Source organism: Balaenoptera borealis (genome assembly GCF_965194805.1).
Source record: "Balaenoptera borealis genome assembly, chromosome: 4".
NCBI lineage: Eukaryota > Metazoa > Chordata > Mammalia > Artiodactyla > Balaenopteridae > Balaenoptera > Balaenoptera borealis.
This window is the reverse complement of record NC_138861.1, coordinates 85121536-85147747: the sequence shown is the minus strand read 5'-3', so window position 1 is coordinate 85147747 and position 26212 is coordinate 85121536. Positions and strand designations below refer to the sequence as shown.

The window sequence follows — 26212 nt, the reverse complement described above, 5'->3', positions numbered from 1 at the left end:
GCCCTTGCAGAACTCCTAGGAAATTATCTGACAGTTGCATTTATCTCAAATATTGTTCACACCATCAGTGATTTGTTCCATGTGTCTCTTGCTAGGAAGAGAGAAAGGTTTCTCAGACTAGAAGGGAATAAAAATTCATCAGCAAGAATTTCTAAGGTTTCAGATTTCTCAGTCTATGAGGAATGACTTCTTTCTTATCTGATACCTTGCCCTCCAGAGACCTCCGTGGGCTCTACACCAGCAGTAGATGAACCAAAGCACAGCTCCCAACATTCCTGAAATTGTACTGTGACAACTCCCTCTTCCTCCACCAGGCAAAACAGAGACCTCCGCAGGGAAGGAAGGTAAGAATGTTCTACTGTTCGGGAGCTCAGAGGTATCCCTTTCCATCATCTGATACTCAGGATAAGCTATTTTAGAAAAGAGTCACCCACTGATTCTAGAGTCTGTGTGCTTCTTGGTAGCTAGGGAACAACTGTACACTCCAGGCAGTGTCCATATTTACAACAGAATGACCATATGGCCCACAGAGATAGCTAAGGCTGTAACCCAAAGTGGTTAGACTTTGGGCCCCATTCTTTAGAATTATTATTTATAAGGATTCCTGCTTACCCAGCACCTACTGCACTTGGGCTTCATTGAGAATCTGGTTTGTTTTTCCCTTTTAAACACTACTCTGATGACTAAATTTTAAACAAAAATGTATACTGTTTTGGCTACTACTACCATTTTACAGAAAACATATTTCAATTTATAATTCAACCTCACTCCATAGCAGCATTTGCTATGAAAAGGGCCCACCTTGAACCCACATGAAGTTTTCCCTGAGACACACAACCATAACATAGGCACACAAGAGAAAATTACATTTAGACTTCTGGGTATTTAGAGTGACATTATTATAAAAAATCTGGCAATCTGCTGGCTTTTTAGAAGGTATGGCAAAAAAATTGCTATGAGGCTATTTTACGATGTTAGGTACTATATCCTAGCAATGTTATTAGGGAGAATTTTTAATTTACTCTGTTTATAATTATAAACATTTTCAGAAAGAATACCATCAAAATTTTTTGGTGAGTTAATATTTAAGTGGCTTTTATACCCTGGATGTGACAGATAAAAACTTTGAGCCAACAGAGCTGGAGGAATCAGGCTCCCTGACTTCAGACTATACTACAAAGCTACAGTAATCAAAACAGTATGGTACTGGCACAGAAACAGAAATATAGATCAGTGGAACAGGATAGAAAGTCCAGAGATAAACACATGCACCTATGGTCACCTAATCTATGAAAAAGAAGGCAAGAATATACAGTGGAGAAAAGACAGTCTCTTAGGTAAGTGGTGCTGGGAAAAACTGGACAGCTACAGGTAAAAGAATAAAATTAGAACATTTTCTAACACCATACACAAAAATAAACTCAAATGGATGAAATACCTAAGTGTAAGACTGGATACTATAAAACTCTTAGAGGAAAACATAGGCAGAACACTCTCTCACATAAATCGCAGCAAGATCTTTTTTGATCCACCTCCTAGAGTAATGAAAATAAAAACAAAAATAAACAAATGGGCCCTAATTAAACTTAAAAGCTTTTGCACAGCAAAGGAAACCATAAACAAGATGAAAAGACAACCCTCAGAATGGGAGAAAATATTTGCAAATGAAGCAATGGACAAAGGATTAATCTCCAGAATATACAAACAGCTCATGCAGCTCAATATCAAAAAAATAAACAACCCAAACAAAAAATGGGCAGAAGACCTAAATAGACATTTCTCCAAAGAAGACACAGAGATGGCCAAAAAGCACATGAAAAGATACTCAACATCACTAATTATTAGAGAAATGCAAGTCAAAACTACAGTGAGGTACATCACCTCACACTGGTCAGAATCAAAAAAATCTACAACAATAAATGCTGGAGAGGGTGTGGAGAAAAGGGAAACTTCCTACACTGTTGGTGGGAATGTAAATTGGTATAGCCACTATAGAGAACAGTATGAAGATTCCTGAAAAAACTAAAAATAGAGCTACCATATGATCCAGGAATCCCACTCCTGGGGATATATTTCTGGAGAAAACTGTAATTCGAAAATATATAGGTACCCCAATGTTCACTGCAGCACTGTTTAAAATAGCCAGGACATGGAAGCAACCTAAATGTCCATCAACGGAGGAATGGATAAAGAAGATGTGGTACAAATACACAATGGAATATTACTCAGCCATAAAAAAGTAAAAAATAATGCCATTTGCAGTGACATGGATGGACCCAGAGATTGTCATACTGAGTGAAGTAAGTCAGACAGAAAATGAAAAGGCAACCTATGGAATGGGATTTTTAAAAAGGAAAGAAATAGGCACAGAGGGGGAGACATGATTAAGGTGTCAGATGTGAACAGTGAGGAATGCACTCCAGGATCTGGCCTGGGGAGGGCAGGAGACAGAGCCGGGAGGAGGGTGAAGAGCTAGGGGAAAAGGAAAAGGCCAAGGGGTCAGAGGTCTCCGAAAGGTAAGGGAACAGGTGTGACAGGAACAAGGGATTGCTCCAACCCTAGCTGCATGCATACCTTGGGGAGCTTTTAAAAAGCCCAGAAGCCCAGGTCCCACCCCCTAAGACACTCCCAAATTCTGATTCAATTAGTTTGGGATTGGGCCCAGTCAGGGTATTAAAATGGAATGTTCTTTGGGTGATTCCAGTGTGTGGCCAAGGCTGAGAACCATTGCAGTAAGTGAGAGATTTGGAAGAAAAAGATGAGACATATGCATGTTAATGATTTCAGAGGCTCTTGAAACACTCTGGTCACACATGTCATGTTCCTTGTACATGCACACATTCTCAGCATCCCTCCCTCCTTCCTGGCAAATTTCTACTCCACCTTTAAGATTCAGGGTAGATGTCACCTCTTTGGGAAGCCTTCTCTTGCCCCTCTAGACAGGCTCCAGGGCTGCTTCTTCTACACCCTTCATAAACCTATCTCCATTTCTCCACAGCATAACAGCATTTCTCACACTGTTTTATTTTTAACCTATTTGAGTTTACCACTAAGCTGTGACTTCCAGCAACAAGCACAGCGGCCTAGCATGCAGTAGGCACTCAGTAAATGTTCGTAGAATAAACTGTTGAATAAAATGAAAAAGACAAGTGTTTCATTAACATCTCAAGAAATGTTTACTTAAAAAGCCTAGGTTAAATTTTTGAGTTTCTTCTTAAAGATTGAAAGGAAACCACCATTACTGCCTAAATAGTCAACGGTAAATTCATTTTTCCTTTCCTTGAAAAAGACTAATGCTCTCAGAAAGGGAAAAGGTGATCAGTGGTCAGTTATCTCAGCTTTCCCCCCGTGCAAGCAGCATCTGGGCAAGATTTAAAATAAAATCCTTCAACACTGTCTAGACCAATTTATTTTGCTCCTCAGTCTCAGCTCAAGAAAATTCCTGGTCAATTCTGTCATAACTCCCCAAAGAAGAAAAGACTATTTAGAGTCAAAGAGCCTTTTTTTTTTTTTTGACCCAGAGCAGACTGGTGTACTTCTTTGCCAAACATGATTTCTCAACAGCTGTGATCCCAACAGCTTAAAGTTCTCCAAGCTTTGGTGTGAAGAAAACTGGAGGCCCAGCAGAGGCTCTGGTGCACACAACACACGTGTTCCTGTCACCCTGTGATCCCCACCACCCAATTCCGGGCCTTCCTCTGTTCCTTATCTCCTCCTGTTTACCATCTGCATCATTAATAACACTGAACAGAAGAGGATTAAGTAGAATGGGAAATAGCAACATAACAATAATATAACAAATTATGTTGAAAAACAGATGCTCTATGGACATGGAAATGAAAGGATATAGAATGAAAGATGCTATATTGAGACTCTAATCAAAAGTTGGTGTATTTAAGCTGGTTCCATTTTTCTCTGCGTCACATGAGTTTACTATAGTTATAGATCAAAGAAAACTTGGTATAATACTCCCTATAAACTGGGGAAAGAGGGGAAGTTAAGTCCACTAACGCACGGGCTGGATGCTAACTGAGAATTCACAGCATTGCCATTCTCCCGAATTCCCTGCCTGGAAACCTGGGAATAGCCCTTCATGAGTTTCTTATCCTACCAAATTCTGTCTATTTTACTGGAAGACGTTTCTCCAATAAATTGAGTTCCCCCTCCTCACCATCTTTAGGGCTGCTTTCAGGTTCTCACCACTTTAAGTTTCCTTCTATATCTCCCAAGCACAACGGTCTCTCAAACTCCAGTCTACCCTGATACAGTTCGTCCTCTGTAATTCTAAAAACAAACGGACCGTGCAATTCTCAGTTTAAAAATTTCTACTGGCTCCCTGTTGTCCAAATTCAGCTCAATATACAAGGCACTTCAAATTCTCCTCTGCTAGCCTAAATCTACCCTTCCCATCGCATCTCCTGTCACTGCACCTCCCCCTCCCGCCGTGGTCCCTACTATGACAGCAACAGTGAACTTTTCTGAGGATGCTAAGCCTCTTCACAACCCTTTGCCTCTGCACATAGCATTTGTTTCCTCTGCCTGGGAAGGTCCTTTGCCCTCAATCTGCTTTACCCCTGCCCTATTTCCTGCCTGAAAACTCCTATAAATCCTTCAAAACCCAGCTCACATGTCCTCCTTTAGGCCTTCTCTGACTCTTGAACATAATCCTCTGTGCTAGGTGTGTGACATGCAGTTCACATCAGCACTTCTATACTATATTATAATATCAATTGAGAGATCTCGCTCCCCTTCAATACCGCAAGTGCCTTGAGGGCAGTGACTGTTTTGTTCACTTTTTATGACAGTTTTATTGAGATATAATTCACATACCATAAAGTTCACCTTTTTAAAGTATAATTCAGGGGTCTTTAGCATATGCACAGAGTTGTGCATTCATCGCTACAACCTAATTGCAGAACATTTTTATCACCCCAAAAAGGAAATCCTGTACTCATGAGCAGTCACTCTCTATTCCTCCCTCCCCTAAGCCCCTGAAAACCACTAATCTACTTTCCGTCTTCATGGGTTTGCCTGTTCTGGACATTTCATATAAACAGACTCATACAATATGTGGTCTCTGTGATTAGCTTCCTTCACTTATGTGTATCCTTAAGGTTCATCCATGTTTTAGTATGTATCACTACTTCATTCCTTTTTATGATCAAATCATATTCTACTGTATGGATCTACCACATTTTGTTTATCTGTTCATCAGTTAACAGGTATTTGGACTGTTTACACTTTTTAGCTATTATGAATAATGCTGCCATGAACATTTGTGTACAAGTTTTTGTGTGGACATATGTTTTCAATTCTCTTGGATATATACCCAAGAGCGGAACTGCTGATTATAATTCTCCTGTGATGTGCACACGTATATATAGACATACATACCATACGTATACGTGTGTGTGTGTGTGTGTGTGTGTGTGTGTATATAAAACCTTGTGAGGAACTGCCAGACTGTTCTGCAAAGCAGTTGCACCGGTTTACAGTCCCACTGGCAATGCATAAAGGTTTTGATTTCTCTACATTCTTGTCAACACTTGTTATTGTCTCTTTTTGATTATACCTACCCAAACAAGTGTGATTTAATTTTGATTTGCATTCCCCTTTCCTTTTTATATTCCAGAGTTTCCAGTTCCTTTTACAAAGCCTGGCACATAAGAGCACCCAATAAATGTTTGGTTCATTCATCGTTCACTCATTTATTAACTAAATATTTTTCACTCATTCATTAACTAAACACTTTCTGAGCATCTATTACATACCAGTTGCTCTTCTCAAGGTCAAGAACACAACAGTGTACAAAATAAGCAAAATGAATGAGGAATGAGCAAGCAAATGCCAATAACCCTGAGGGCCAGTCTTCAGTACAAAGGTGGCTCTGCCCCTGGATATCTCGAAGGTGAATGGGACCCATGACTTTGCCATCACCTCCACATCTATTCATCATGCTGTCTTGAGCATAACTCACAAAGATCCAACACCAATTCAAGAGGCTCGATTCCTATTCCAGAGCTCGGTATACGTCCAGAGCTAAGAGTGTGACAAGAGCTCATATTACTACTGCTGTCACTCTCCTGCATGCACGATGCACAAACATCTGTTATGACCTGGCATGTATTTCCTCCTTTTCTGGTAAAAGCGTCACAATTTTTCTTGAGAATCAGCCTCCCTCCATGCTCATTCATTCATTCAACAAATATTTTTTCGCGCATTACTATGCGACAGATACAGTTCTAACTGCTCAGGAGACAGCAGTGAACAAAACTGACAAAATTAAAATATCTGCTCTCACAGAGGAATTCAGCCCCTGTGTTGCAGGCAGAGATGACTCAATCCCTTATTCATGAGGTCCATGGCCTGGGCCCAGCCAATCAGAGGAGCAAATCTCCATGGCTGTGGTGACTGGTTCAAGGAAAAGCATATGACAAATCCTAAGCCTTCTGCCAGAATGATCAGAAGAGAAGTGCTCTCTTTTCTCTTTTTCTTGAACTAGAAGATATAAGCCTAGAGCCTTAAGAGGTCACCATGAAGAGACACCTGTGTACGTAAGACCTAACAAATGGGCAGACAGAGCCAGGAAACAGAGAGAAAGTGAACATGCCCTAATGACATTGCTGGAATCCCTGCAACGAGTCATGCCTGAAACATGAGGTGCCGGGACTTCCAGGGTATTGAAGCCAATAGATTTTCAGCAAGTAAAAGAGCTGTAGTTAATATAATGCACAGAGTATTTTTTATGAAGCCCAACTAAAATTAGGTAAGCCAGGATCACTTTAATTTCATGGCTAACAAAGCCTTCCTCAAACTCTGAGTCGCAAAGATCCCAGCCCTGAGATGTAACCCCGTAACTCAGGTGACATCCTAATACAAATCCATGCTGGAGCCCGGAGTTAAACCTGCCCTCCCGCCTTCTCTTTTCTGAGACCTCTAGCCTCCTGTCAAAGAAAGTTTGTCAGTAATGACAGGAAACTCCTCTCTTCAATAACCTGCTGCTCTCCCTCTGCTCCCTTGGCATGCTTAACAAAATTGGAAATTGACAAACGGGCCGGGGAAGCTCAATGCCTGACCAATTCTTAAATGAGACTTCACATTTTCTTCATTTTTTAATTTTTCTGCTATACAACTTTATTTCCACTGAGGAGTTAACAGCAAAACTTCTACCCTGAGGAATGTTGCCTTTTAAACTAGACCTCAAAGTATGAAGGAAATGAAGTAAACTCAGATTTTTTTTCTTTTAGGAAGGAGAGGCAAGATAAAGCTGGTTTCCTGAAATTACTCATGAAAGTAAACTCTCAATGTGACAAAAATGATAAGAACTTCTCTATGAACAAAGGAGGCAAAGGTTATTAGGAGGCAGCTTGGGTCCCTGGGTCAGAGAGATCACAGGATTAGAACCTTAGAAGTTTTTAAACCAGGAGGACAACGGCACACAGCTGGTTCACAGGACAACTGCCCCAGGCTCTAAGATAAAGAGGTGATTTCACCCACTAGGTCTGCCCCACCTAAGGGTTTCCCATGCCCCATTCAGCTAAACTGCCTGAGGGCTCACTCCACTCAACATCCCAAGTGGATCTGAGGAAAGTCAAGAAAGATGTACCAAACACTTTTCTTCAAGAAACTCAGGGCAGAGACAAGGATACGTTATTAACAAAACTCCCAATGGCTAAAGTACGCACAGGGTACGAGAAGAAGGTATTAAGGATGAGGACAGAGGTTCAAGGAAGACTCCCACAAAAGGAACAGCTGAGCTGGGTCTTGAAGGATAGGGTTAGGGTCCACCAGTGGACAAGGAAGAGAAAGGCACTCCAGGTGGGAAAATAACCTGGTATATCAACATCACACCCAGCAGATGTAGTCACCTTGGCATATTATATGCTTATCCCAAGGATATTTTCTTTGCTCAATTTCTAAGCTGTTTTCATCATTTCATCTTCTTCTAAATGATGTCTTCTGAAGACAACTGTATTTTTTAAATATAGCTCTAGAGTTTTATGGTCAAGTTTGACTAACATAGTCAGTGATCAAGCTGGTTTAGGTGAGGAAAAGTAGGTAAACTAAAGTAACAACATAGATTTTCTTGAAAATCTGATAAGCTGGCCTCAAGGCAATTCCAAAAGAGAAAAAAAAAACATTAAACAAGGGCAGAATCCTTGAAATAGGGTAGTTACTCTACTATGTCACAGGCTGAGACCTACTTGGAAGGGACTCCTGTGTTGAATCTCGAAGGTTCAACAGGAATTTTCCAAGACATATAAGGGTATACATTCTGGCATGTTTGTTTTTTTTAAAGGCTTCCTGCAGTCACAGCTCCTAAGAGTTGAAAATGGGCTTTAAAGCAAACCTTATCCTAATTATTGGTCCATACTCTACTTCACTAGCTGCGATTGGATTTTCAGGTAAAAAGTGGCTGGAATGATACTCTACTGAAATAAAAATACCGTTTTCCTTGTAAAATGTGTTACATCTTATACCAATGCATGATAGCAGTAGCTGTTATTAAAAACCACGCTGGATAACGGTTTCATTATCTCTTATATAACTACCAATGAATAAAGCAATTTGAGTAACAACAGGAAAAGTGAATAATTGGTATAACAAAATATAGTGACAATAAGAAATTTCTATAAGTTATTTGATTAGTTCGCCTCTATTTAGAGGGAAACACATTGTTTACATGTTTGTCAGCTTTATTCTTATGTTTCCATGCTGAGTCTATTTTGCAATGTAATAAAAGACTTTAAATGCTAAAGAATTCCTAGAAGGAACTCTTCTCAACACTTAAAATGTATTCGTCAAAGGACACATGTATTTGCTTTGATTTTGCAAAATTAATATACTTACTCAAATATGGATTTACAAAGAAAATCTACTCCCTGCCCCTAAACCGGCTTCTAAGAATTGCCTCTAAGTTCCTAATTTTCCTGTGTGAATTTAGGTTGGTCACATTGTTTTCAGCTGTCTTTAATAAAAGGATATTTCCGGTCACTCAACTGCCTCTACTTAGCTTAGTGTTTATTTTATTATGTTTTAATTTTAGTTCTCTGTTGAAATGTAACATGCAGTGTTATGTAAAGGAGAAAAAGACTTGGACATACTTATTGAGTTTAATTTTAGAATTTAGGGACATTAACATCTATTTGTCCATGGTTTAAATTTACTTATTTAGAAACTCAGAATTTGCAGAGTGGTACGTGCCCTAACAAGTATAGAATCTACCTAGATCTATTTGCCACTTACAGTCCTATATTATGTTTAATTCAAAATGTCATTGCAATTGTTTTTTTCTTATTATATTACTATGAGGCTAAGAATTAAATCCCACACCACGTTGTATGCAGACTAGCATCCATCACGACACAGAGAAAGGGGCATACAATGAAATTAAGTTGGTTTTCTTATTAAGGCCTGAAATTAATCAGCATTAGATCCAGGGAGAATTCTGAATTGGGAGCTCTATTCTAGACAAACCCCGCAATGCCTAAGATGCTGTTTATGCAGACTCACCACCAATGCCTCCTTTGTTCAAATTTAACAGTTCACAGGCTATAACATGCAATCCTACATGGCAAAATGTGACAGAGTTTTAGTTTTCTGTTACAGTCAACTAAAATGTTTTCACATTATGATATTAGTAGAGTCATGCAATTAATACATGCATGCAGTTAAGTTCAATTAATTCTTCTATCTTATTTTAAAGATCCACCTTTCTAGTACATTAGTGAGAAACAATAAAAAAGCCAAAACATGTTATTATAGTAAATCATAAGTTTAACATCAAAACAATTATCTAGTATATATATATTTGTTAAAGTTTTAAGTCAACTAGTATGCTGCACTGAAACATGTGAAAGTATATCTGACCTGGAAGTACTTCTGACATGGGTCACTGGACGTCAGCAATGGTACAGGAAATAGGTTATAATCTGAAATCTGAAAAGAGGGATCATTTGAGAAATTAAAAGCCCAAATAACAAAGCATGAAAGGAAAAAAGCATAGCATTGAAAATTCTTCTAAAAGCTGTTAAAAATATTAAGCAAATCTTGGCAGATAGTGTCCAAATTTGGTTTACTTATAGTTGGCCAAACCACTTTTGACTGAAATTTGAATTCCTGCTTAACCACATTTCCCACAAACATTTCTTGAGATTTTTTTCCATGCCAAGTTTAAGTTATCTATCTATCGATCTCAAGTTTCCAATGCTTTTTCTCATTAAGAACACACAATTCAGAAGCCAGTAAAGAAAAACACTGGTAAATTTCACCACAAAAATTTAAACCTTCTGTTAAGGAAAAAAAAAAGGCTATAAACACAACAAAGACAAAAAACAAACTGAAAAAAGAATTCATTACAAATGAACTTATTTACAAAACAGAATCAGACTCACTGACATGGATAACAAACTTATGTTTACCAAAGGGGGAAGGTGGGAGGAAGGATAAATTAGGAGTTTGGGATTAACAGATATATATATACTATATATAAAACAGATAACTAACAGGACCTACTATATAGCTCAGGGAACTATATTCAATATCTTGAAATAACCTATTATGGAATAGAATCTGAAAGAGAATATATATATATATATAACTGAATCAATTTTCTGTACATCTGAAACTCAACGTTGTAAATCAACTATACTTCAAATAAAAAAAAAAGTTCACACCATAGATGACATAAAAAGGTAAATTCCCTTTATATAGAAAGAGCTCTTTGAAATTAAGAAAAATATAAACGAGCCTGTAGGAAAATGAGCAAAGGACAGAAACAAGTCCTAACAACTAACCTCACTCAAAACTGAAGAAAATGCAAATTTAAATAACAATGACTTACTAGTTTTCCTGTAGCCAACTGCAAAGATTAATAAGCTTGATAACACATAATCTAAGGCAAGGACACTGGAAATAGGAATTTCCAAATCTTGCTGGTGTGAGTAAAAACTGGTAAAATTCTTTGCAGAGCCATTTAGAAATACATGAGCAAATTTAAAATGCATGGACCCTACTGCTCAGCAATTCCTTTCCTAAGAATTTATTTTACAAATAAACTTACGTAGACTCTGTTGTTCTAAAAGCAAAAGATCAGTAACAACCTAGCTGTTCATCAGTGGATAAGTGCTTCATTAAACTATGATGCAGCCATACAACAGAGTACTGTGCTGCCATTACAAAAAAAATGAATCGAATCTACATGACCTGATACAAAAGGGGCCTTAAGACACATCACAAAGGTAAATAATATGCATGATCAAATTTGAGTAAAAATTTTAAAACCATATACATATATATATGTGTGTATGCATATACACACACACATACTTGCATTTACATAGAAAATGTCTTAAAGAAATAATAAAGAACTAGATACACTGGTAAACTGCCAGTTTACCACATTAGATACATAACAAGGAAAACTGAAAACAGACTTTGTTTTCAATGAGTTGCTATCAGATGTGTCACTTAGAATAACAAACCATTATATTAATTCAAATGTGGATACTGCATGATTCCATTTATATAAAGTACAAAAACAGGAAAAACCTATCTATTATGTCAAGATAGTTTGCCCTGGAGGGCAGGAAAGGGGAAGAAGCAAGAAAGTGGCCTCTGGGATGTTGTGATGGTAATATACTTCTTGATCTGGATGTGAAAATTCATCAAGATGTACCCTTATGTGTACATTTCTGTATGCTTACTATACTTCCATGAAATGTTAAAAAAAAAGTTAAATGTTAGTGGTTTTCTAAAGCATTATTCAAGTTGAGAAACTTTATATTTGCAAAGACTAAATTCTAATCTAACCTTTCCAAACTAGTAACCTTTAACGGGCATTACTTCCAACTTATGATTTAGATAATGACCTGACAACCTTGTCTACTGGTCCACCATACATTTTAAAATTATATTTGCACATATTGTGGGTAAGGCTCATTACTTTGGTATAATTAAAAGGGTGGGCTTAATTTAAACCGTCCTGAAACAGCAAGAGATGTTTCCTCTATGCACCTTTGTTTCTGCCCTGTATCTTTCTCAACTCCTTAAAGGTATTTCACAATTCACTTTTCCTTTCTTTCAGTTTTTGTCTTCAGCATACGTTCAGTTATAAGCATAGCAGATTATGATAGCTATCAAGAAAATGAATACCAATAAAGTAGAAAGAAAGCTAAGAAAAGGCTTTACAGGAGTATTTTGAAAAGGCTTGAACAAAAATTTAAAATTTGCATATCTTAGTTTGTATTATCCTTAAAATAAAATATTCCTTTTTCCCCAACACAAAACAAACTCTGATTTCTATAAAGTTGATACTTGGACATTCTGCTAATCACTTCATTTTTTTTTTTTAAGTATTTGTTTATTTATTTATTTATGGCTGTGTTGGGTCTTCGTTTCTGTGCGAGGGCTTTCTCTAGTTGCGGCAAGCGGGGGCCACTCTTCATCGCGGTGCGCGGGCCTCTCACTATCGCGGCCTCTCTTGTTGCGGAGCACAGGCTCCAGACGCGCAGGCTCAGTAATTGTGGCTCACGGGCCCAGTTGCTCTGCGGCATGCGGGATCCTCCCAGACCAGGGCTCGAACCCGTGTCCCCTGCATTGGCAGGCAGATTCTCAACCACTGCGCCACCAGGGAAGCCCCTCACTTCATTTTTAAAAAGGCCCTGTGCTAGTATTATCATCTGACCAATACTTAATCCATATGTGCCATGAATTATGCTGGGAGCACGAAGCACTTTAGTGAAAAAAAACCCGTTCTTCCCTCTTTTGGAACTTATAGACTAGCTGGGGAGATGGATATTAATCAGAAAATTAATCAAATCAGTGTGTAACTATATATGTACTAGAGGAAAAGAATTCAGTTCTATGAGAAAATTTAACGAAGGAACAGGTGATATAGATAGCCTGGAGAGTCAGGAAACACTCCCCTGAGAAAGTTAAATTTATGTTGCAATTTGCAGACTAAACAGGATTTAGCAGGATAAAGTTATTAAACACCTAAACGCTATGCAAGGCACTCCCTAGCCCTGGAGATGAAGCACAAAATGCAGAACTGTTTTTCCCTAGGTGCTTATATCCTTGATGAATAAATGTAATGTAGTAAAACAGTTTCCGAGGACTTTGTAGCATGGATTAATTCTACATAAATAATAACCTGAGAAAGTATAAAAGCACTCAAGTATGGTTTTAAGAATATTCTATAGCAGGTAGCCACTAAGAGCAACATGGAGCTACTAACACTTGGAAGGTGAATTTTTAATTTTATTTAAGTATGCAGTTGACCCTTAAACAACGCAGGTTTGAACTGAGCTGATCCACTTACACCCATTTATTTTTCAGTAGTGAATACTGTAGTCCTATGTGATCTGTGGTTGATTGAATCTTGGGATGTGGAGGGAATGCTTAATCCAGTATTGCTCAAGGGCCCATTGTCATTAATTTAAATATAAATTTATAAACTGATGCTTGACTCTTTGGGGGAAACATTTTAAGTAAGTTTGGAACTTCTTGGGTAGGTAAATCTACTTCCAACTCTAAACTTTATGATCAAGTATTTCCAGTGAAAATTCTACATCTGAGTTGAGTGTTAAAACATGCTGATTTTGGAGCCTTTGCATGAAAATAAATGTAAAATATCTCAATAATTTTAAAACATTGATTACGTGTTGAAATGATAACATTTTGAGTATAATGAGTTAAATAAAATGCATTGTTAAAATTAATTTCACCCATTTTTTAAAATGTGGGTACTAGAAAATTTCAACTTACATATATATGTGGCTTGAATTATATTTCTATTGGAGAAGTACTGACCTAGGGAATGTAGGTGGATTCGGAAACTTCACCCTACTCAAAATACTATCTTCTTTTCCCAGAAAAAGCAAAGCAAATGCTCCCTCAGCTGTAAGCTAGAGGAGGTATACCAGCTTTCAGAGCAAGTGCCTTTGTTTCCATAAAAATCACATAGTGAGTTGCCAAGACACCCAAGACCCAGGGTAGGCCACCACAAGCTCCACATTAAGAATATAATCGTGGGAATTCCCTGGTGGTCCAGTGGCTGGGACTCTGCGCTTTCACTCCCAGGGCCTGGGTTCATCCCTGGTCGGGAAACTAAGATCCCACAAGCCTGGGGGCGTGGCCAAAAAAAAAGAGATATAATTGTGATTTCAAAACAAACGATGAAATTAAATGAATCAATCTAGCAACAGGTTTCCCTTCCAGCAGTGTTTTTATGTGTCACATTTAGGAAAATCCATAATGCTTATGTGCCTTGTGACAATGCCACTGGAGCTCAATAAATGTCCAACATGACCACAGAGGAGCAGCCTAAGCAGAAATCACAAAAGCACTAGTAAACAAATAAAGAAGTGAACAAGTAAATTGAATGCCCACTTGTATTTTGGTTCAGTATAAGATGCTATGTACTTTTCCTCCCCATTGGGCATAAATATAAAAATTCAAAATTATATACATATATATTAGTTCAATGTTTTATATGATAACACTCCAATCCTCAATGCCTTTATTTTTGTCAATATGATACGCCCAGACCAAGAATGCTTCAGTAAACTATCTCACTATAATCAGGCCCTTATGTGCTCCATTTGCCTTAGTAACTGACTGGTCTTTTTATTTGCGATATTGTGTTTGTAATTTAGAATAAAAAGAATTTTTCCCTTATTTTTATTGTGTATTTTACCTTTTTTCACTATGTAATTATACACTGTACCCAACAGGCTTCAAACAGGAAACAGATGACACATTCAAATGGAATATTTTGAGGAGGGTCTAATTAAAGGACTATTTTTTTTTAAAAAGTGGGCAGAGTAGGAAAACGACAAGAGATAATGCAGACCCCAGGACCAGTAAGAGCAAGTAACCACTCCCGGTCTGAAGGAAGAGAGAGCAGCGTGCAGGGTGGGCACTGCCCACCACCACCACGGAGGTTCACAGCCAGCTTTCAGCAACCGTGTGCAACACTGGTGTCTTCTCCTGCTGTCACTGCCTGATCCTTTGACTATAAGGATGAGAAATTACTCCTTAATAAGCTAAAGTTGTGTGTAACTCCTTTTTTCCAAAAATAAATGAAAACTCACAAGTGTTCATCCATTCAGATCCAGCTCAAGTACTGCATCCTTGATAAAATGTTCTCTGAATTACCTACTTGTTTAATCACTATTATCCCACCACTAAACTTTCTACACACTTCTATTATTACGCTTAAGGCACAACATTAAATTTTTATTTTTATCTTCTTTCCCAACAGAAGGTAAATACCTTGAAAGGAGGACTGCCTTACTTATTTTTATTTTTTTAAATTGAGGTGTAATTGACATAAAATTATATTTTCAGGTGTAGAACATAATGATTTGATATTTTTATATATTGCAAAATGATCACTACACTAAGTCCAGTTAACATCCATCACCACACAGTTACAAAACTTTTTTTTATCTTGTGATGAGAACTTCCTATGTACTTTTAAAGGATGCCAGAGAAACAAAAGATAAAAAATAAAAATAAGACAAAGAATTTCACTTTACCTCTCTTCCCCAAATACAGTTAAAAAAAAAAAATCTGACAAATTCCTCTCAATTTACTTCGCTCTCTGTCCTGTGCACTGCCTCTTTAGACCCTTAGTACTTCACCTGGTTCCGTAATTCCTATCATGGCCTCAGTCTAATCCCCCCTGACACCTCCCCTCAGATCCATCCCAGCTCCACAACGCCAGACAAACACTGCTCTGTTCACAATCACTCCCAATCCAAAGGCCTCCAGAATAAAGTTCTTTCAGCCACTGAGAACCTAATACCCAGTTGATTCTAGAACTTATTTTTAGAGAGCCCTCTTTTCTCACTGGTTTTTAACCTGGGAAAACTATCTGGGGAAAAGAGGCACGTTAAGTCTGTCCTAACAAATTTCTGAGTTTATGGACCCTCCCCAGCTCATCTACCTTATTAGCCTGGTGTTGGGCCCACAGTAGGTCTAAACAGTTATTTTATAGACACTTTGTGATCTTCACAATTCTGAGGCTGCTTGTCCTCTTCCCAGCTTAAGAATATTGGGTGGGGCTTCCCTGGTGGTGCAGTGGCTAAGAATCTGCCTGCCAATGCAGGGGACACGGGTTCGAGCCCTGGTCCGGGAAGATCCCACATGCTGCGGAGCAACTAAGCCCGTGCGCCACAACTACTGAGCCTGCGCTCTAGAGCCCTCGAGCCATAACTACTGAGCCTGCGCTCTAGAGCCCGCGAGCCACAACTATTGAGCCTGTGCTCTAGAGCCCACGAGCCACAACTACTGAGCCTGTGCTCTAGAGCCCGTGCTCTGCAACAAGAGAAGCCCGCGCACCGCAACAAAGAGTAGCTCCCGTTTGCCACAACTAGAGAAAGCCTGTGCACAGCAACGAAGACCCAGCGCAACCAAAAACTAAATAAATACATAAGCCTGTGTTCAGACCATCATTTAAAAAAAAAAAAGAACAAGGGTGTAAAATTGTATCTCACTCTGCAGGTGGGTTCTAAAGTCAGAAAATGAGGCAAAACTTGACAACAAACTTACTTTGAAAAATCCTTTAAATTGCCTTAGCACAACACACAGTTTCCATTAAACAATTAAAGTGTGTGCAATTTTATGATGCATACACAATAAAGAGTATTTCATAAGTATATGTATATGCAAATTTTTATTTCAGCATTTTGTTTTTCCATGGAGAAGAGAGGTGTGACATATAATATTGCATACTATGGGAATAAACTTGATTTTTTTTTAATTTGACATATAATTACTAGTACAATTTCTTGCCATCTGCATACCTGGGTGCTGCATATCTGCTGTTAAGAATCACTGTTCTGGAAGAGCCTAAATTTACCACTTCTACAACTTAAAATAGAGGGAAAAAATTGCAGCAATAAAGGTACAGGGACTAATCCTATCGCTAATGTCTATATCTGAAGCAAAAACACTTCAAGAGGTTGATTTGTGATTTTAGCTTTTTATCTTACTTGAGTCAATGTTCTCAAAGCCAGATTTCAAAAGCAACTCCAAGAACAAAGAAAAATAAACACAGGAAAAACCATGTTTCCGGAACTATATCCCAGGGTAAAACATCAACAACCAGAAAATAAATATTTTCAAGACAAAACAATAAATGTAGGTTTTTCCACTTACAAATTACCTTTATAACTCTTAACAAGAAAATTTTTATGCTCCCTCCACAAACATACTTGATCCCCATTTTTCATATTTCAAAAGTATAACATCTGCAGTTTAGAAATAACAGCAATGTTTAATGCTTCTAAGAAGTGCCAACTTAGGACTTCCCTGGTGGCGCAGTGGTTAAGAATCCTCCTGCCAATGCAGGGGACATAGGTTTGAGCCCTCGTCTGGGAAGACCCCACATACTGCGGAGCAACTAAGCCCATGAGCCACAACTACTGAGCCCACGTGCCTACAGCCCGTGCTCCTCAACAAGAGAAGCCACCGCAATGAGAAGCCCGTGCACCGCAACGAAGAGTAGCCCCGGCGCACTGCAACTAGAGAAAGCCCACGTGCAGCAACAAAGACCCAACACAGCCAAAAATAAATAAATAAATAAATAAATTTTAAAAAGGAAGTGCCAACTTAAAATTTGCTGCTGGATAGCTGTGGAGGATGAAATGCGTTAATGGCCTCAATCAACAGCTTCTCTGTATCCTCGCTGTCTGCTCTGTCGCTTTGCAGTCCCTTCTCACTGACTGGCTTTGCTATGTCACTTGCTTTGGTCAGTTGAAGGTTAGCAAGTGGGATGGCACAGAAGCTGGCAAAGCATAGCCCATTTCCAGCCCCCTGAGAAAGATATGATCTGTACCACCGCCACAAGGACACACCCGGGCTGGCCTGTTGAAAGGATGTTGGAGACTTGGGTAGCATAGCTGAGTCCTCTTGGCCAAGGCCACTGAGATCAGCCTAAGCCAGCTGACCATCAGACATGTGGGAGAGCCCTGCAGAGATCTGCAACTATACCGGCAGCTGACTGAAAGCACATGAGTGAACCTAGCAAAGGCTGTAAAAATGACTCATCCATTCTGTAGAAACTAATGGCTACCATTTAAGCCACTAAATTTTGGGGTGGTTCATTGCATAGCACTACTGTGGCAACAGACAAATGATAACACTAACTATACCCACAGCAACCAAAATGAGACAATAGAAGAGCCATTGGGATTAAACCTGAATTGATCCAGGGAAGGTATGATGCTGTGTGAGGACCCTGCTTCAGGGAATCAAGTTTTTTCTTGGAGATTTATGCCCTCCCTCAGTTACATAGCACTGTCTTGATCAATATAGGCTGCATCTCTGGTTTCTACAGTTGTTCATTCACAATACACAACCATTTACATGTTGCACATAAGAGTATTCCATGACAGCAAATTTTAGGAATTTGTCATAAGGACATATAAGCACCATTATTTCTACCAGGAACAAGTTAAATGTCCATCAATAGAAGACTGATTTAATTTATACAATGGAATACTATGCATCATTTATTTAAAAGTGAGGATATTTCTATATTTAGTTATATAGAAAGATTTCTACTAAATATTGAATGAAAAACTAACGATAAAACAGTATGATGAGTATACTGGCATTTCATACCCAGTGCTGGCAACTTTTCTGTATGTTTGAAAATTAGAATAAAAAGTTGGAACAAAGGCAGCATGTATAGTGTCATTCTTTCATAAATTTTTAAAATTATTTTTACGGTAAAATAAAACACAGATTTAGAAAATCACACAAAACAGTTTATTAATTATTATAAACAAACCACTCTTATAACTACCACCCAGATTAAGAAACAGACTTTTCTAGCCAACTCAAAATGCCCTCCATGAATTTCTTCCTTTCCTCTAAAAGTAAACAAACTATCTTGAACTTATCATATTCACTTCCTTGTGTTTCTTTATGCTATCATTACCCAAGGTTACAACTCTGGTCAACACAGTTAATTCTTATCCATTTTAAAAAAAATATGACATGTATTTTAAGTTATGTTTACCTCCCCCATTATCCTTCTCTTTATCATACAAGTTATTCCTTAGAGAATCTGGACCACTTGAACTATGGAGTTTCCACAGTATGAATTCTGCTGACTACATATTCATGGTGCAGGTTAACATGTTCCTCCACCCTTCCTGCAAATTGGCAGCTGTATTCAGAGGCTTGAAAAACACTGAGATTCAATCCATTTGGTTGTATGATCTTTCATCAGGAAGCACACGATATCTGGTTTTCTTGGGTTTCTAATGTCGATGCCATTATCACTCAATGCTCGGATCCATTAAATCACTGAGGTTGCAAAATAATGATAGTCTAATTCTCTCATTTCATTTTCATTTACTGGGTGGAAAAAAATTTAGGAAGGGCCTCCCCTCACCTACTACATGGTTATCCAGTGATCTGTTCATATAAGAAAGGCAGGGTAAACACGTGGTTCTTTCTTGACCACTTTTAAGACAATGAACTGGTGATCCATTAACCTCAGGTAACCAATAATTTGTTTTTCTTATCATCAACCCTCACAGGTTTAAACATACTTGGATTTCTTATTTTTGAAGCTCTAATTGCCCCATGCCAGTAGAAGCCTCTTCAAGTTGGCTCCTGAGTCCTTTTGACATGGTCCTAATAATCTTTGATAACAACCTTGCTAGCTATTATCTTGAGATGTCCGGGCTCATCTTTTATCTCTCCAGTTATTTTCATTGTTTAAAGCTCACTCTTTAGGAGATTCCTTAAGAAGAGTTCATGGGAACAGTATTTCCTCCTCTCACTTCTTGCATGTTAATGCAATGTTGGTGTTCTTCACATATGCAAGTCAATATTGCTAGACATAAAAAGTACAGGCTCATATTTTCTTCTCTTAGAGGACCTTAAATATGTTATCCCATTTTCTTCTGCTATAAAAGGTTTCTTCAAAAAGTCTGAGAACAATCTAATTCTTTTGCTGCTGTTTTTCTCTTTTTTTCTAGATGCCCAAAGGACTTTGCTTTTTCTTCTTTTTAATCCACTAATTTTACTAAAACATCCTGGCATTGATTGTTCTAGGCTGGTATCCTAAAATACATGATTTGCCCTTTAAAAATGTCATTTAAAATCTTTTTCTCAGGAAAATTTTTTGAAATATAGTATTTGTACTGTTCCCTTGCTTTGGTTTGCTTTTCCTATTATGGTATGTTCGATCTTCTTTTCCTATTTTTAATATCTGTCACCTTTTTCCAAATTTTATTTCTTTCTTCATTTCCTTTCAATTTTTAACTTTTTCCTCCTTTTCACCCTCAATTTCTCTTAGGGCAGTATTTGTGGTATTTATCTGATTTTGTGTTCCATCTAAGAATTTATTTCTAAAGTGATTTTTTTTTAATTTCTAATTCTTTGAGCTCTGTCATCTTGTCTGAGATTTTTCTAATTCAGATTATGCTGTTCTTTCATGTCTTGGATAATTTTTAATTATCTCTTTTTCTTTTGAAATAATATGTTAGTTTTTTTTTTAAGCATATCTTTTTAGCATGTTTTCATTGTCTATAAGGATATAACTGTGTTCCCTTTTTTTCTTCTTAATACTAAGTCTGTATGGGGTTTAATCTTATTAGTTTTCTGTACTTTTATAAAGTTTCATGTAGGTGCAGAACACTGGCAAAGTTAATAAATAGTTCATAAAGGAATGAATAGACAAGTTCATCCAAATGTTAACAGCAGTAATCTCTGTGCGGTAGGATTTAGAAAAGTGTCTTCTTATGTTTCATATGTTGATTTGTGTAAATTTTTTAATAATGAATATGAAGTGTTTTCATATTCAGAGCAAAAGAGTTATTTTCAAATTGAAAGAAATAAAGTGTGTACTTGAAGATATATACACACATGCCATATATCTTTTAAAATAAATAGGTAAAGAAGTAGCAAGCAACCCATCCCATTCCCCTACCTGCACTGCATATGTCTCCTATTCATAAATGAAGGCTCTGGGGTAAACGGTGATAAGGCTAAGTTTTACTAAGGAAGACTAGTTCAGAGTTTGTGAAAAGGAAGACAGCTACCACCCAAATGCTTTCCGTGCTGTATTTGACAGATTTTACTCTGCAGCTCAGAAAACACGTTAATAGGACTTCTCATGGTGAGAGGAAGAGATTAAAAAAGCAAAGAACCCTGTTGTGACAGTTTGGCACTATATGGAAATGGCTCACAGTGCCTGCAATTCATGGAACAAAGGTAACATCTTTTCATAAATCTATACTCCAAGACATTCCAAATATACACCTGAGAAATGCCGACGGTAGTGATAGCAAAGCACCAAACAGAACAATCGCAAACAAGAATGAGATGAAGCCTTAATTTGCTTAACTGGGCTTTAATATACCTCTCAGAGAAAACATAAGAGATGAACTGCCTCATAAAGCAATGGTCTTCTCCAGTTTTTTTTTTTTTTTTTAACAAGATAATTAAAGGAAAGGAAAGAGCAAGGATCTTGTTAAATTGGCCAAGGAAAATGATTTCATCTGAAGTAGAATGCGTGAGTTTTTGAAGAAAGGATTTCAAGTTTCCCCACAGAGCTGACACAGGTCATTTGGTAATGCCTACATCAGAAAGCGAAGCCATTCCAAGCGTAGACAGCATGGAACACCGGCAGGCCCTATTAACAGAGGCAAGACAGAAGGCTGGGGGAACCATGGCCTTGTGGAAAGAGCACTGGAATGGGGAGTCAGGACACAGGGGATTTGACTTCTTGACTTGTGACTCTGAGGAATCTAGTTCACTTTGTCACCTGTTAATATTTCTTAGAGAAACCCATTATTCATTCCCCTATCCTATATCTCGGTAGTGAGAACAAAGGAGGTAATGAGAAAAATCTCTGTGTGACGAAAACTACAAGTGCAAATTTATTAGTTTATAATGAAATTGTGTTTCAGTCGCTAAATATAAAAGTCCCACTGTGCAGTAATGTTGTGAATTAAAAATCAGAGGAAGGGAAATGAGGGTCCAGGTATTCTGAACCCAGCAGAAGAAGAAACTATGTCCACTTCTCTTCTTCTCTAAGCTCTAAGACACTTTTCTGAGGGAAAGGAGAGGCAGATAAACGTATACCTCAAAAGCGACTCAAGATTCCATGCCAGATCCTTGACTGAGACAGTGATAAGAGCCAAGAGTCTTTTACGGTTTGGGCTGGGATTCATCCAGAACAGGCTATGCCCCCAAATGTCACCACATATGGCTTGCCCACTGAGCCCAAATTTCTAACCAAAGCTCCGGGGATAATATTAAGCCCTGGGTAACTAACAATTGTTGAAGGCTTCCTCTGAGCTAAACATACACAGTGTGCACAATCTTTCTTAGATCTTACAAGCCCTAGGAGGTGGGCACCATTATTCTCCTCCTTTCACAAGCAGGACACGGACCTATATGGAGATTAAGAAACTTGCAAAACATCAGGCAGCTAATAAGCGGCAGGGCTCAGGCTCCAAACCTGGTCTACTGATTGCAGGATGCTTAGCTTAATATTCTACTCTACTGCCTCTTCCACGAAGTGGAAAGAAAGAGGGAGCTGGTGAAGCAGGGACTCCAAAGATCCCATTTACAGAGGTTATTGATCCCTCACCTACGGGTTCCAGGAGAAGGTGAGTGTCATAACCAAGCAATCAGGAAATGGCTTCTCTCCCGTCGCCTAGTCGCCTAACAAAAGCAACACAGAGCTTTCCTTCTGACCTGCCTCCTAATTATCTCTGGAGCTCTCTTTTTCTGCCAGAGAAATCCTTTGCCCTCTCTCCTTCGGACTTTTCCTGATGCTTCTAACATCACTTCCCCAATCCCTCTCCATGAAAACCAAATCCACTCTACATTTCAAAAACTATAGTTTAATCCCATTTCAACACAATATGCATATGAATCAATCCTGATTTCACCATAGAGTGGCTTAGAAGAGATTTGGAAATTGTCTGAATAACAATAATTTCTAATACTTTTATCACATTGACTATTTACCAGGCACTGTTTCAAGACTTATGTATATTAACCATTTCAATCCTTATAATCACCCTATGAGGAGGGAACTATTATTATCCCCATTTTATAGATGAGGTAACAGGCAACAAAATACTGAATAATTGCTCCAGGTCATATCTGCAGCAGGTGATGATGCTATTTTGTTTTCAACATCTCTGAACTTCAGTTCTCTCATCTTGAAAATAAGAATAACAATAACATGGTTACTAGGCAGAAATGAAATAAACATGCATAAAGCAGTTTAACACAATACTTAGATTCCCCCATCTCCCTCTAGTATTTCTCGGATCATCCTAAGGTACTACCCAGAAATTTTTAATTGGATGAGAACAGGGTGATAAGAGAAGTGCTCAGTATTCAGACATGCTGTCCCATCTGTGCATCACAACACCCCTTTGACGCAAATATTACCTGCCCCATTTTACAGATGAGAGACAAGAGAACCCACGCATGGACCTTTTGCTAGTGACTGGACCAGGCCTTGAACCCACATATGCATCCTGTCTTTCCAAGGTTTTTAAGGGGCTTGAGGACAGGGATAGCCCAGTCTTCTAGTCCCTTCATCTTCCCCTTGTAGGCAGACCCAGAATAGCGCATGCTGTATAAATTCCACACGCAACCGATGCTTATGTGACTTGCCAGGGTTACCTTTCCCTGGGAAATGAAGATGTAAAACCAAAATCAAATACAACAATAGGTGCATCACATTTACTGACCCTGCCCAATTAGCAACTCCTCCGATTAGAGGGGAAAAAAAGAAGGATGGAAGGAGAAGGAAGAAAAGGAGGAGAAGAAAATGCCCAAGACTGCAGATATTGTGATGAAACATAAACCCAAACGGTAATTGCCATGTTCTCTCATCCACTTCAGGATTTTTTTTTTTCCCAGAAGGATATTAGCTACCGATCTTGCTACTGCTGTCCCTTCAGGGTCCTTCAGCTGGGACCTGCAGTTAGAGGCCTCAGAGAAGACCTGCCAGGCCAGGATCAGCCTTCTCAGAAAGGCGACAGGAGGGAAGAACACTGCTCCCAGCCCTGACCTGCGGGCAGAGCTGCCACCGGAAAAGGGCGTTCCTCCCAGCACCGGATGCCCACTCACAAAGGAACACCACCATCTCCTCCATCTCCCTCCCATCAACACCTAAAGGGCGGACAGGAAAGCGGAAGTAAAGGGTCACTGCTGGGGAAGCCGAAACAAAAGGTGACCTCCAGATGCAGAACCACACCCATCACCTCTCCTGCTCTCACACCCAATATTATATATATATATATATATATTTTATTTTATTTATTTTTGGCTGCATTGGGTCTTCATTGCTGTGCACGGGCTTTCTCTAGTTGTGGCGAGCGGGGACTACTCTTCGTTGTGGTGCACGGGCTTCTCATTGCAGTGGCTTCTCTTGTTGCAGATCACGGGCTCTAGAGCGCAGGCTCAGTAGTTGTGGCGCACGGGCTTAGTTGCTCCGCAGCATGTGGGATCTTCCCGGACCAGGGCTCGAACCCGTGTCCCCTGCATTGGCAGGCAGATTCTCAGCCACTGCACCACCACCAGGGAAGCCCCACCCAATATTCTTAAGCTGGGAAGAGGACAAGCAGCCTCAGAATTGTGAAGATCACAAAGTGTCTAAAAAATAACCGTTTAGACCTACTGTGGGCCCAACACCAGGCTAAGATAGATGAGCTGGGGAGGGTCCATAAACTCAGAAATTTGTTAGGACACACTTACGTGCCTCTTTTCCCCAGATAGTTTTCCCAGGTTAAAAACCAGTGAGAAAAGAGGGCTCTGTAAAAATAAATCACCACCTTCCCATCAAATCTCCTTCTCAACTTCCCTAATCCAGTGAGGCAGACCTGCAAGCGATGTCTCCATTATCTCTGACTCTGTCCCTGCCCGGCCTCCATACGCAACTGGGGACCTGGCGCCTCTGATCCATCTCAGAAGCTCCTGCCAGCTGTGTTCTCCTCCCTTCATTTCCACGCCAAGCTTTGACTTCTCTCCTGGAGGCCTTCCATCACCTCCTGACCACCCTTCTGCCCTCACTTCAGTCCTCCTGCCCTCTCCTACAGATCCATCTTCCTAAGAGAATCCACCACCTTTATCACCACCAGACCATGCTCCAGACCATTAAAAGTGGGACTCCAGGGCCAGTCCTGGGTGTGAAGTCTTTCTCCATCGTGTCCTATGAGTATCTCTTTGGGTTAAGTCATCTAACCTCTCTGTGCCTCAGTTTCCTCAACTGTAAAATGGAGATGAGAGTACCTACATCAAAGGCTTGTGGGAATTAAACAGGCGAGAGCACGTGAAGCATTCAGAACAGGGGTGGCATGCGGTCTGGGCTGTGTAAGTGTTAGCTATCATCATCATCGTTATTATTTTAAGAGCACCTCACTGGCTACCAAATAAAATCCCCACTCCATTGATGGGCTCTCAAGGTGCTCCATGCACTGGCCTGAACTTGTCCCTAATCTCTATGGACACAGGCCTTTCCTCTACCGCCTGACCCCAAAGGGGCACCAGACTGTGCTCTGCACCCTTTCCTGAACTGCCTGAAATTGTCCCACTCACACGCTCCTACCGGTGGCTCTGCCTGGACGCCCTGCCTCCCACCACCAGTGCCTGTCAAACCCTCAGCAGCACTCAAGGATGAGCTCAATCGCTGATCTACCCAAGGTCATCCATCTGCCATCTGAATTCCAGCACACGGCCCTGAAGATGTTAATAAATCTAGAAGGTTTCATGGTCCTGCCCCTACCTGCCCAAGAGCTACTTTCTGGTCCACCTTAAAGAAATAACCTTCATCCTCTACGGGCTTCAGTTTCCTATCTGTAAAACGAGGCAGTCAGAACAGACAGCTTATAAAGCTTTCTTCTGAAGGCCCTTGGGTTATACAAACAATGTCTCCTTGTTCCTTTGGGAAAATCTTTCATTAAGGAAGAGGGTGCATAGGGTAACCACATGTTTTTTTTTTTTTTAAATGAATGACTAATTGTTTTAAGTCTCAAGTTCTAAGGTTATGAAAAAAGTGAGATTTTATTAGATGATGTTTACAATTCCTTTCTCTTTATAATTTGATGACCCTACAACTTATAGTCCCTTTTTTCCCTAACAGCTTAGAATACAATTTCATTTTATACTTTATATTATCTCCATGATGCATACCACAGGGTTATTTCTACTTTCCCCA

The 26212-nt window shown here is 39.2% G+C and overlaps 2 protein-coding genes across 18 annotated transcripts in view; one reads left to right on the top strand and one right to left on the bottom strand.

Moving 5' to 3' along the window:
* LOC309628084 (uncharacterized protein) overlaps nucleotides 1–9860 on the top strand; it is a 30174-nt gene extending 20314 nt beyond the window's left edge. Inside the window, exon 5 of the transcript XR_014244139.1 lies at nucleotides 218–9860. The gene's annotated coding sequence lies outside the window, so the exon portion shown is untranslated. The remainder of the gene's footprint in view (nucleotides 1–217) is intronic.
* The window catches only part of APBB2 (amyloid beta precursor protein binding family B member 2), a 360572-nt gene that overhangs the window by 187657 nt on the left and 146703 nt on the right, over nucleotides 1–26212 (bottom strand). For all 17 annotated transcript variants that reach the window (XM_082390548.1, XM_082390549.1, XM_082390542.1 and 14 more), the window contains one exon: nucleotides 9871–9939. In XM_082390548.1, coding sequence (XP_082246674.1) covers nucleotides 9871–9889 — 19 coding nt within the window. In that variant the 5' untranslated portion in view covers nucleotides 9890–9939. The remainder of the gene's footprint in view (nucleotides 1–9870; nucleotides 9940–26212) is intronic.